A 13,849-nucleotide genomic window follows, 5' to 3' on the forward strand; every position below is an offset into this window, starting at 1 on the left:
AAGCCATTTTCACACCATAGCACCCTATTTTAAGAAGAAGACAATGCTTGTATCCAAAGATTATCTATTATATTGACAAGATAGCAGAGTGACCGCTCTAACAATGGAAATGCTTGTCCTCAATGATTGAAGGAAAGTGAGATCATGTGGGACCATTCAAGACAAGGACAGGGCAGATACGCATGTGAACAACAGGCACAACTAAGTTGTTTTTCTCAAAGTTGACGGAATTCCACTTGCATCCACTTATATCAGTACATTTGTAACAGCCTAAACATGACAAAACGTATGTTCGATCGAGTAAACCTCACGTAATTCGACACTCTCTCATAGACCTCCATACAAAAATGGGCTTATCTCACGCGGACAGATTTTTGGCAGAGTAAATCCTCTTGCTTCGCCTGTTCCTCTCTGTCGTATCTATGGCTGAATCCCAAATCACCCTCTTCCCCTTTCCCTCGCCCCTCTGCCCTCCATTTGTGTGTTCAAGCACGCTTCTGCCATTTGCAGAAGTGTCCCAATGTGAAAATTATGGAGGGTGTAGGGGCTAATAAGACCCTCAGATAGCGTCTGCAAGGTTGCAGGCTTCAGAGCGATGTGCTATCACGACACACACTGCGATATGTTGGGAGTTTGTGCAATTTCATACAAAAGAATGGAGAGGCGTGTCTAATTATAAGCCACATGCATTTGTTTGTGTCTGATTTCGAGACTTGACACGTGAAATAACAGATTAAATACCTCCCAAATTAAATGTTTAACTGTTACTGAAGTGTAAAACTTTTATTTGTTCATTTGAATTTCATACCAGTTTTATTATTTAAAAGTGGAACATTAATTAATTTAAGTCACTAGTGTACAGGAGTTGATTGGTTTATTGATCCCCTCGCCACTCTCTGGAAGTCACCCCTTGACAACTAAGGACCCTCTGAGTGAGTTGGTAGGGGCGAGGGGGTGGTTTGGGATTCACCGATTGGCTGATCTCTCCCAACCCAGAGGAATCGCCAACCAGTTGATTACTTTAAAATTGTGGAAGCCCTTAAAGAGATTCTCTGGTACTTTTGTATACTTTTTAGCCAGTAGTTCTGAAAAGCAGAGCTCGCAAGCCAAAAGTGCTTCCCCAAAAATTGCATACTAAGTCACAAATGTTAAGATATGCACCACGTCATTGCTCTCTCTCTCTCTCTCTCTCTCGATGCTGTTGGTGCATCGTTCTAGCTGTCACTCATATGGTGAGGAGCTGAAGCTCATTGGTTGAACTCAAATTGCTAAGGGGCTGGCCCATGTTGGAAGAAAATGTAGGGGAAATGAAGCAGCACAGCTTCCAGAAAAACAGTCGCTTTCAAACTAGGGATTTCGAGGCTAATTGAGGTTAAAACAGTAATTCTGCTCATAGATTATGTGTGTATGAACTACACATTGACACATTCAGCTCAAAGCAGGAAGTTAAAAAAAATACTTAGTAGTTGCCAAAGTTCCGGAGCATGTCTTTAATGTCACTGTCCATGCTAAAATAGTTTAAATCCATGTTGAGTCCTCTAACTATCTCTATGAGTTTGGCCTATTTCGCGTTTCAGCTTTCATCAGGGCGTGACCATTGCGCCTTTGCGTCACACCTGTCGTCCACACCTTACGAGAGGGGTCAATTTGGGGGTCAAACAGACCGTGGTGTTTTCCACAGCCACAAAGTCATATCGTAAAAATTCATATAAACAAAAATTATTTAATTTAAGGTTAGGCACACGGTTAGCAGTGTGGTTAAGGTTAGGTTTAAAAACATATTTTAAGAATATAATTTGTAGAAATGGGCGTGGTTTGTGGCGCTGTGGTAACTAGTGATGACCGAAAATGGTCGATTGTTTGTCAGGTGAGCGCGCGTCTCACCTTGTCCTCGGTAAGAAATCACACCTTTTGATTCCATCCTTCTGGTGGCAGTAACTCGGGCTTGCACCGGTGCTAGGTCGAACATGAAGGCTACCCACCGTAACAACACATGTATCCTGTCCTTTTTCGTGTTTTTCTTGTGTTCTACGTTTACCCGAGCGGACGGGAAAATGGCCAACATTCCTACCAATCCCTCTGCTTCGTCACAATCACAACTCGGTGGGAGATGTCGCCGAAATCACCATAGCACTAGTCAGAAAAGCCAGCAGGAGCCGCTTCACACGCTGCTAACAGAAGCACAGAAGGCCGACCAGAACTTGCAATATATGTTAAGTTTGTTTAAGAGCGCGGCCGACCCGGATGGGAGGCCTAAACAGCATCGGCTGTTCGGGTCGAACACAGCGCGTCTGCTGAGACCCAACACCACCCAGGTGTGGTCTCTCACAGCGTCTTCAGGTGAGACACACACAGTGCGTAAGATAACAAGCGGTTATCATCCTACAGGTTTGGTCTATCTGATGATATGAAATTACAGTGGTAAGGGCCTGTTGTACAACTATTGTTCATTGTCTGTCATAATAACAATTTATAAACCGTTATTTAGGCTATAGGTTATGATGGGTATTGGGTAGGTGCTATGGTGTAGAATATAGTCTAGGTTACCTTTTGCCTTTGTAACTGTTTGTTGTTATGGTTAAGCCTGACCATTTCAATTTAGAACTGTATCAGGTCAAAGGTGAGATGAAGATATTGACGCCTACCATTGTCATCTCTCCCTGTTTTTTTTTTACATCCTCTCTCACCCTCAACCCTCTTTCTCTCTCTCCCTATACACATTTTTCTCCCTCCTGTCCTCTCTCTGCACCTTCTCTCTCCCCCTCCCTCCTCCAGTCCTGCGCTACACCTACACAGTGGAGTACGACCTCCAGTCCCTCTCCCTGGAACAGCTAGTGAGAGCCTCCTTTGTCCACCTCCGTCCCTCTAGTACATCCAAGACGCCCCACCCCTCCCCTCTCCGCTGCAGGGCCAGAGTCACCTCTCTGGGGCATGATAGCTGGACAAGCCCCCCTGGAGGTCTGGGGCGCCTAGTCACCCTGGAGCCGCATCAGCAGTGGACAGAAACTGACATCACAGAGCACCTCACCACACAGGTAGTAACGCTGACCCAGGGAAGGCCAAAGCAGGGCAGTCGCCTGACTCTCATGGCCCAGTATTGGTGCTTGGATCCTCGACATTGGAGGAGCGAGGCCTTGGGCAGCCTGTGGAGGATCCGAGGGGGACACAGGAGGGGGAGAAGGGCGGCCTCCGCAAATCACTTCAACGCCCCCGCTCTCCTCCTCTTCCTCAATGAAGAGGAAGAAACCAGAGAGTGGAGGGAGGCGACCCGAACTGGGGGGTCCAGTTTGGGGCATCTGACTCCGGAGCCTCACCACCTCTCCTCCCCTCGACTCCGTCGCTCCAACGGCCCTAATCCCCCAGGTAGCATCGTGTCCGACATCCCCAACTACCGAAAACACAAGAAACCCTCGCCCAAGAACCAGTGCAAACTCCACTCCTACCGGGTCACCTTTGCCGCGTTAGGCCTGGTCAAATACCTCGCCCCACACCAGTACAACCCTGGCTACTGTAAAGGAGACTGCCCCAGAATCCTCCACTACGGCCTCAACCCGTCCAGCCATGCCATCATGCAGAACCTGATTAAAGGGAAGGGGATGGACGAGGTGCCATCGCTCTCCTGCGTGCCGTATAAGTACAAGCCCATCAGTGTGCTGATGCTGCTGGATGACAACAAGACAGTGGATTATAAGGAGATCCCCGACATGATAGCTGAGTCCTGCACCTGTCGGTAGTGGGGGGGGGACGTTAGGAGTGTGGACCCCCCTCCCTTACACACTTGCTGCTAGTTAAAGACATTTGGGTGGGGAGGGGAGGTAGTCAGGGGGAGGCCGGTCCCCATCTTCATTACTCGGTAGAGACTGGGGCTTAGCTTACCTTTCACTAAGCTGTCCCTCCCAACCGTGAGTTTGCTAGATCCGTCTCCCTCCGTCACACTCACCACTGGCTTCAGCTGCCCCATATCACACTGAACCTTTTGGAGGAGAGGAGGGAAAAGACGGAGGAAGAGAGTAGAGGGTGGGGTAAGGGGTTCCACAAAAACCAAATAACTTGTTGCCTTCTTTAACATGCTCTGTGTACAGGTTTATATTAGAATCACTGGACCAGTAAATTAATCGTATGGGACTGAAGGCGCTCCGCTTCACTTGGAACTTTCTGGAGGGTAGAGAGAACAACTTAAGACCCCAGGTCACACCACCATAAAGCTCTGTGGGTAGTGAAGTCTAATGTGCCAATGGTCATGTGATGATGAAATGATGGTCTGTACGGATATGTTGATGGGTGTACAGGAGGGTCAATCCTGGTGTTCTGCTTGAACCAATTGGTGTTTGTTTGTGTTTGTTTTTTTCTGGTCTTTTTCTTTTTAAAATCTTGTTATCAATGCTTGACATCTGGACACAGGAAGTGAGTGATGGAACCCATAACCTGATTGGCCGAGTGAGTGATGGAACACACAGCGTGATTGGCCAGAGACTAAGCTTCGTAAGATATGTACATATTTGGATCCACACACTTTGTGTTGTTGGCATGTTGGGCCCCTCTAACAGTTTGGGTGTCTGCCCTAAAATTAAATACAATTAATTTAAAAAACATTTTAAAATAAAAAAAATGGTCGCCGGCCTTTTTCAGTGCGCCTTTATAGTGAGCTATTAAGGACTCGATGGAGTCTTGCTAGACTTGAAGTGTTTTCCAAATGGCACCATTATCCATGTTGTGCACTACTTTTGACCAGGACCAATAGGGTAGTAGTGCACTACATAAGGAATAGGGTGCTATTTTGGACGTAACCTTGGAGTTTACTGCTTCTTTACAAAACCACAGATTTTTCTAATATTTCTGGGCTGAGGGTGTGGCCTTCCCAAACAGAAAATGGCGGGAGCAGGAGGGAGGATAAGAACTAGTGCAGTATCACTGTCAATAGCGTATCTCAGGGAAAAAACTAAACGGGAAAAGTGCAATGTGTCTGAGTATTTTTCAGGAGTGTGTCTTATGAATGTTTAGCTAAAAGTCTCGCACTGAAATTATTGTGACGTTTTATTATAATGAATGAAAATAAATAATAAAATGAATATTTTGTAAAAATCTGATTTGACATTGGTTTTGTTTCTGAACTATAGTTGGATGATAGTGCCCCTAATGTTGAATTGGACGTCACTAGTTAGCCGTGCATGACTTGTGTAGAATTTATTTTTTTACATTGTTTTTGTGTTCTAATGTAAGAAGTGTTTAAAAAAAAGTTTTCGGTCTGTTTTTTGGACACAATTTAGCCTATTGGACAAAGAAGCATTTTGAATGGTGACTATCCATTTTAACATGCTATTTAGTCCAGAACTAGACTCAATCTGTGTCTGATAAAACCAACTGTTTATATTCATGTCTTTACCATGTTACCCTGTTATGTAGTTCAGGGTTCTCCATCATGTTGCATGCTGGAGTGGACAAAATGGACAACATTATATTACGGGTTGATGGGGCTGTTAATGTAGAGCCTAAGTTTAGGGTTGGTTGGTTCACATTTTATTTGGGTGCATTTCTATTTTTTGAATTTGGCATTGTAGCCTGAGTATACCAGACATTAGGAACATCTTCCTAGTATTGAGATGCACCCCCTTTCTGCCCTCAGAACAGCCTCAATTCTTTGGGACATGGACTCTGCAAGGTGTGGAAAGCGTTCTACTGGGATGCTGGTCCATGTTGACTCCAATGCTTCCCAATGCTTTGTGTCAAGTTTCCTTGTTTTTCTTTTTGGTGGTGGACCATTCTTGGTACACACGGGAAACTGTTGAGTGTGAAAAAAAACCCAGCAGCGTTGCAGTTCTTGACACAGTCAAACCGGTGTGCTTGGCACGTACAACCATGCCATGTTCAAAGGCACTTAAATATTTTCTCTTGCCCATTCACCTTGGGAATAGCACATACACACAATCCATGTCTCAACGCTTAAAAAGCCTTTAATCTGTCTCTTCATCTACACTGATTGAAGTGGATTTAACAGGTGACATCAATAAGGGATCATAGCTTTCACCTGGATTCACCTGGTTAGTCTATGTCATGGAAAGAGCAGGTGTTCCTAATGTTTTGTACACTCAGTGTATTTATGTGCTGTTGCTGTCTTTGACCTGCAGTAGATGCCTTTCACCCACAGAGGGTGCTGTTACTGTCATTTAAACCAGGGTTTCACCACTTCTCTCCCACACAGCCCAACTGCTATAGGCCAAGGGGTTGAGCTTGTAGCAGTACTGTCTGGTATAGAATGACAAGATTGGTTCTTAAATAGACCTTGGTACTGTAAAAGTGAAATGAGAACTGCTCTATGTTGAAAGAACCGTGTATATTTGGATCATGGCTGTTCCTGGTTTCACTGACTTTGGCCGGATTGAACCAAGTCTTTGGCTCTGGGAAGGAACCTTTTTTTTTTTTAAGTCCATCTCTTAGCATCAGAGAGAACATTTTTGCAGTTATCAAGTTCATTTCCTGCAACTCTACACATACACAATACAAAAAGTATTGAGTTAAAAATGTATAATTGGTAGAGGGCTGTGGATACCAATATCCCTGTGAGCCACCCAGGCCCATGTTGCCCAGGGTTAATATTGTATTACACCTTCTAAACTTATTCCACTATCCCTTGGCCAAAATTATTTGAATCTGTTGTTAGTCATATAAAATGTTTTAATGTATCTGGCCTCGGACCCCCTTTAGTACATCTGCAGACCCCTGTCGTAAAAAATACACGTTTTATATCAGTAGAATCACTGGGAACGGATTATGACTAATTAACAAGTATGGGACAGGTTCCCGGACACAAATTAAGTCCTGGACTAAAAACCTTATTTCTGTGTAAAATTTCCATTGAGCTTTTTAGTTAGCCTGAGTACCAGTCTGTTTGTGCTATCATTCCACTCCCTGCCGTTTCTGTCCAGCCCAGTTCTGGTCATCTCCAGCCCAGTCCTGGTCATCTCCAGCCCAGTCCTGGTCATCTCCAGCCCAGTCCTGGTCATCTCCAGCCCAGTCCTGGTCATCTCCAGCCCAGCCCAGTTCTGGTTATGTCCAGCCCAGTCCTGGTCATGTCCAGCCCAGTTCTGGTCATGTCCAGCCCAGTTCTGGTCATCTCCAGCCGGGACAGAGGGTACTGTCATTCTTTCCCAATAGCTGTTTTAGTTATATCCTGTCGCTGTCAAAGCACAAATGAGAGTGCATGGGTCAAACACACACACACACACACATATGTGTGGTCAAATGTAGTGCACTATATAGGGAATAGGTTGCCATTTGGAATGTATTCTGTGTGTCTCTGTTTGCATAGGGCTCTGGTCAAATGTAGTGTACTATATAGGGAATAGGGTGCCATTTGGAATGTAGCCTGTGTGTCTCTGTTAGCATAGGGCTCTGGTCAAATGTAGTGTACTATATAGGGAATAGGGTGCCATTTGGAATGTAGCCTGTGTGTCTCTGTTTGCATAGGGCTCTGGTCAAATGTAGTGTACTATATAGGTAATAGGTTGCCATTTGGGATGCAGATCCTCTCTGTTATCAGTTATCCCGGGGAGAAGGTGAACTACAGCACGACTGAACATTTACAGGATTTTATGTCTGTGTCCGTCTCGTGTTGAAGACGTGTTTTCAGGAATGTGTCACGGAGCATTCAGAGGTCACCAGGCAGAGAGAGACAGAGGGGGGAGGGGGGACAGAGAGACAGGACTGCTACTCTCCCCAGGAGAGAGAGACAGGACTGCTACTCTCCCCAGGAGAGAGAGACAGAGGGGAGGAGAGAGAAGGAGGGGGGAGGGGGGACAGAGAGACAGGACTGCTACTCTCCCCAGGAGAGAGAGACAGGACTGCTACTCTCCCCAGGAGAGAGAGACAGAGGGGGGGAGAGAGAAGGAGGGGGGAGGGGGGACAGAGAGACAGGAATGCTACTCTCCCCAGGAGAGAGAGACAGAGGGGGGGAAAGAGAAGGAGGGGGGAGGGGGGACAGAGAGACAGGAATGCTACTCTCCCCAGGAGAGAGAGACAGAGGGGGGGAGAGAGAAGGAGGGGGGAGGGGGGACAGAGAGACAGGACTGCTACTCTCCCCAGGAGAGAGAGACAGAGGGGGGGAGAGAGGGGGGAGGGGGACAGAGAGACAGGAATGCTACTCTCCCCAGGAGAGAGAGACAGGACTGCTACTCTCCCCAGGAGAGAGAGACAGAGGGGGGGAGAGAGAAGGAGGGGGGAGGGGGGACAGAGAGACAGGACTGCTACTCTCCCCAGGAGAGAGAGACAGGACTGCTACTCTCCCCAGGAGAGAGAGACAGAGGGGGGGAGAGAGAAGGAGGGGGGAGGGGGGACAGAGAGACAGGAATGCTACTCTCCCCAGGAGAGAGAGACAGAGGGGGGGAAAGAGAAGGAGGGGGGAGGGGGGACAGAGAGACAGGAATGCTACTCTCCCCAGGAGAGAGAGACAGAGGGGGGGAGAGAGAAGGAGGGGGGAGGGGGGACAGAGAGACAGGACTGCTACTCTCCCCAGGAGAGAGAGACAGAGGGGGGGAGAGAGGGGGGAGGGGGACAGAGAGACAGGAATGCTACTCTCCCCAGGAGAGAGAGACAGAGGGGGGGAGAGAGAAGGAGGGGGGAGGGGGGACAGAGAGACAGGAATGCTACTCTCCCCAGGAGAGAGAGACAGAGGGGGGAAGAGAGAAGGAGGGGGGACAGAGAGTGAGAGAGAGCTTGAATCACATCACGACAATATGTAGGGAAATCTGTGGAGTGAGCACCTTGCTCAGCTTCAGAATATGGTTAAAGCTATCACTTTGATCCCATGGCTCCGTCTAGGAATTTGAGACCCGGTTACATGTAACATTTCTCCAGTCCCAACTCACAGCTGTTCACCAAAACATGTGGCAAGGTGTCCCTTTTGGTGGTTTTAACACATCTCAGACTAGACATTTAAACGTCCTTTCTAGCTCTTCTATAAGAATCTTTTATTTTGGCTCGTGTCAGAGACTGGGAGTTTACAACAGTGGAATTAGTTTCAGTTGTACATTTTTTTTTTTTACATCTCGCTGCTTATCTCAGAAGATTCTCATGTACACGTGGTTCCTGAGATATCAGAGATTTACTGGCGTTGTGAGATAATCCGATTATATGTTAATCTGCACAGTGCGACTGCAGTAAAGACGACCTGAAACGCACCCAATGACAACAGGGTTCTTTGTCCTGGCCTGCTGCCTGCTGATGACTCTTGAATCGACCCTGCAGACAGTCAGCTGGGAGGGAGTCTGACAGAACTCCTAAACAAATAACACAGCAAAGGTCAATTACATCCCTGTAGCACCAAGAGAGTGAGAGAGACGGAGAGAGAGACAGAGCGAGAGGGAGAGAGAGAGAGATGAGTCGAGAGAATGAGAGAGAGGGAGAGAGTGAGAGAGAGAGAGACGGTGTGAGAGAAAGAGAGAGAGAGATGGGTCGAGAGAATGAGAGAGAGACGGTGCGAGAGAAAGAGAGAGAGAGATGGGTCGAGAGAATGAGAGAGAGACGGAGCGAGAGGGAGAGACGGAGAGAGAGAGAGAGAGAGACGGTGCGAGAGAAAGAGAGAGAGAGACGGGTCGAGAGAATGAGAGAGAGGCGGAGCGAGAGGGAGAGACGGAGAGAGAGAGAGAGAGACAGGTGGAGCTGGAACAGGAGGTGAACACACTCCAGTCAGCACAAAAAATCATCCAGCTCAACAACACTCCCTCAACCAGACCCGGAGAGCTTGAGGTGGAGAGAGACATATCTGCACTCTGGACTGTAGTGAGACAACTTCAACAGGAGACGGAGCAGGAGAAGAACAGCGCACTAGAGGAGAGGATCAGACTGCTGGAGGAGAGGTTGAGGGGGATGGCGTGTGACAGAGAACAACCCACTAGAGAGGTGGCCACTCCTGCAGAGAACCCAGCAGAACAGCCCACCTATAAAAGTCTTGACACCACATCCGAACAGTCTACCCCAGTCCCTGACCATGGCCTCGACATCACAGCAGGACAGACAAATGAAGAGCCCCAATCCCAGGGGATCCCATCGCCTCTGAGCACCCCCCCCCCCCCCCCCTGTCAGGCACCCTGATAGCCCACCTGACAACCCCCCCACACCAACTGAGGACATACACAAGCCACAGATTGTACTCCTTATGGACTCAAACGGGAAATATATACAATAAAATAAAATACATTCCCAAACATAGTGTCTTTCCCGTAACTGTGCCTCAAAACCAAATGTTTTCCTGGCCCACCACTCCAACCTGGACTTGAACAGCCTTTACGACCAGGTCCACCTATACAAGGCAGCAGTGCCCACCTTCACCCGGACCCTGAAGGATATCGCCCTCAAACACCTCACACAGGATCAACAGACACCCGCCTAGACCAGCGAGACACTCTCCCAGACCTGCGGGACAGTCTCCCAGACCTGCGGGACAGTCTCCCAGACCTGCGGGACACTCTCCCAGACCTGCGGGACAGTCTCCCAGACCTGCGGGACACTCTCCCAGACCTGCGGGACAGTCTCCCAGACCTGCGGGACACTCTCCCAGACCTGCGGGACACTCTCCCAGACCTGTGGGACAGTCTCCCAGACCTGCGGGACACTCTCCCAGACCTACACGTAGAGGACCCACGCCGAGAGGACCTACATCCAGACCACAGCACCACCAGCCACATCCACATCCACACCCCCACCCCAAACCAACCATGCCCATACCCCATTTAGGCCCCCTCAGATCAGACCTATGCCCCTCCTGCCCACCCCATGCACCCCACTCCCGCAAAGAGGGCCTCAACATGAAAGTCACACATACGCCCAGGCTGTAAGTAGGCAAACACCCACTCTTACACTAGCCCAAGCCAATGGCATGTACCAGACGCTCAGCAGGCTCTGCTCACACTTACTGGTCTGAGGCCAAACCACACGACTAACAACATTGGACACTTTATGGAACTAAAAGCCTTCAATATCTCATCCTGGAATATCCAAGGCCTGAGGTCATCTGCCTTTAGTCTAAAGAGCAGGAATCTGGACTTCACCAAAGAAATCGGAAATACAGACGTTGTCATCCTACAAGAAACCTGGTATAAAGGAGACGGACCCACTGGTTGCCCTCTAGGTTACAGAGAGCTGGTAGTCCCATCCACCAAACTACCAGGTGTGAAACAGGGAAGGGACTCAGGGGGTATGCTAATTTGGTATAGAGCAGACCTAACTCACTCCATTAAATTAATCAAAACAGGAACATTTTACATTTGGCTAGAAATTAAAAAGGAAATGATCTTAACAGAGATAAATGTCCTCCTGTGTGCTACATATATCCCCCACTAGAATCCCCATAATGAAGACAGCTTCTCCATCCTGGAGGGGGAAATCAATCATGTCCAGGCCTAGTGACATGTACTAGTCTGTGGTGACCTAAATTCCAGAACTGGACAAGAACCTGACACCCTCAGCACACAGGGGTCAAACACCTACCTGGAGGTGACAGCATTCCCTCCCCTATATACCCTCCTAAGCACAACTACGACAACATCAACAAAGAAAAACGGGTCACAACTCCTGCAGCTCTGTCGCATGCTGGGTATGTACATAGTCAATGAAAGGCTTCGAGGGAACTCCTATGGTAGGTACACCTATAGCTCATCTCTTGGCAGTAGTAATGTAGACTACTTTATCACTGACCTCAACCCAGAGTCTCTCAGACCGTTCACAGTCAGTCCACCGACACCCCTATCACAGAAAAACCACAGTCTACTTGAACAGAGCAATACTCAATCATGAGGCATCAAAGCCAAAGGAACTGAATAATATTAAGAAAAGCTATAGATGGAAGGAAAGTAGTGTGGAAACCTACCAAAAAACAATTAGGCAACAAAAAATTCAAACCCTTCTAGACAACTTCCTGGACAAAACGTTCCACTGTAATAGTGAAGGTTGTAAACTTCGCAGTAGAAAACCTAAATGGTATATTTGACCTCTCAGCTTCCCTATCAAATCTAAAAATGTCAAACAGAAAACCGAAGAAAATCAACAACAATTACAAATGGTTTGATGAAGAATGCAAAATTTTAAGAAAGAAATTAAGAAACCTATCCAACCAAAAACATAGAGACCCAGAAAACCTGAGTCTACACCTTCACTAGGATGAATCACGAAAACAATACAGAAATACACTACGGAAAAAGGAGGAACAGCACGTCAAAAATCAGATCAATGTAATTGAAGAATCCATAGACTCTAACCACGTCTGGGAAAATTGGAAAACACTAAACAAACAACAACACGAAGAGTTATCTATCCAAAATGGAGATGTATGGATAAACCACTTCTCCAATCTTTTTGGCCCTATAACAAAGAACAAAGAACAAACAGCAAAAACATATACATGATCAAATACAAATCTTAGAATCAACTATTAAAGATTACCAGAACACACTGGATTCTCCAATTACATTGACCCGAACTACAGGACAAAATACAAACCCTCCAACCCAAAAAGGCCTGTGCTGTTGATGGTATCCTAAATTAAATGATAAAATATACAGACCACAAATTCCAATTGGCTATACTTAAACTCTTTAACATCATCCTTAGCTCTGGCATCTTCCCCAATATTTGGAACCAAGGACTGATCACCCCAATCCACAAAAGTGGAGACAAATTTGACCCCAATAACTACCGTGGGATATGTATCAACAGCAACCTTGGGAAAGTCCTCTGCATTATCATTAACAGCAGACTAGTTCATTTCCTCAGTGAAAACAATGTACTGAGCAAGTGTCATAATGGCATTTTACCAAATTATAGTACGACAGACCACGTATTCACCCTGCACACCCTAATTGACAAACAACACACAAAAAACGAAGAAAAAGTATTCTCGTGCTTTGTTGATTTCAAAAAAAGCTTTTGACTAAATTTGACATGAGGGTCTACTATACAAATCGATGGAAAGTGGTGTTGGGGGAAAAACATATGACATTATAAAATCCATGTACACAAACAACAAGTCTGTGGTTAAATTTGGCAAAAAAACACACACATTTCTTTCCACAGGGCCGTGGGGTGAGACAGGGATGCAGCTTAAGCCCCACCCTCTTCAACATATTTATCAACGAATTGGAAAGAGCACTAGAACAGTCTGCTGCACCCGGCCTCACCCTACTAGAATCTGAAGTCAAATGTCTTCTGTTTGCTGATGATCTGGTGCTTCTGTCCCCATCCAAGGAGGGCCTACAGCAGCACCTAGATCTTCTGCACAGATTCTGTCAGACCTGGGCCCTGACATTAAATCTCAGTAAGAAAAATATAATGGTGTTCCAAAAAAGGTCCAGTTGCCAAAACCACAAATATAAATTATATCTAGACACCGTTGCTCTAGAGCACAAAAAAAACTATACATACCTCGGCCTAAACATCAGCGCCACAGGTAACTTCCACAAAGTTGTGAACGATCTGAGAGACAAGGCAAGAAGGGCATTCTATGCCATCAAAGGCATATACAATTTGACATCCCAAATAGGATCTGGCTAAAAATACTTGAATCAGTTATAGAACCCATTGCCCTTTATGGTTGTGAGGTCTGGGGTCCGCTCACCAACAAAGAATTCACAAAATGGGACAAACACCAAATTGAGACTGCATGCAGAATTCTGTTAAAATATCCTCTGTGTACAATGTAGAACACCAAATAATGCATGCAGAGCAGAATTAGGCCGATACCCGCTAATTATCAAAATCCAGAAAAGAGCCGTTAAATTCTACAACCACCTAAAAGGAAGCAATTCCCAAACATTCCTTAACAAAGCCATCACCTTTGAGAGATGAACCTGGAGAAGAGTCC

At 46.6% G+C, this 13,849-nt stretch overlaps 1 protein-coding gene across 1 annotated transcript; it reads left to right on the forward strand.

Moving 5' to 3' along the window:
* Window positions 1-2,177: 2,177 nt before the first annotated feature.
* On the forward strand, window positions 2,178-3,734 carry bmp15 (bone morphogenetic protein 15). Its single transcript, XM_039017960.1, has 2 exons — window positions 2,178-2,340; window positions 2,776-3,734. The coding sequence occupies exons 1-2, from the start codon at window positions 2,211-2,213 to the stop codon at window positions 3,732-3,734; spliced, it is 1,089 nt and encodes a 362-aa protein (XP_038873888.1). The 5' UTR covers window positions 2,178-2,210.
* Window positions 3,735-13,849: the final 10,115 nt, after the last annotated feature.

This window comes from Salvelinus namaycush, chromosome 21 (assembly GCF_016432855.1).
Source record: "Salvelinus namaycush isolate Seneca chromosome 21, SaNama_1.0, whole genome shotgun sequence".
NCBI lineage: Eukaryota > Metazoa > Chordata > Actinopteri > Salmoniformes > Salmonidae > Salvelinus > Salvelinus namaycush.

Bases quoted from the DNA above. Each gene is read 5' to 3' on its own strand.
- bmp15 (XM_039017960.1), top strand. From the start codon at position 2,211: ATGTTAAGTTTGTTTAAGAGCGCGGCCGACCCGGATGGGAGGCCTAAA. The intron at 2,341-2,775 runs GTGAGACACACA...TCCCTCCTCCAG, and splicing joins GTCTCTCACAGCGTCTTCAG to TCCTGCGCTACACCTACACA.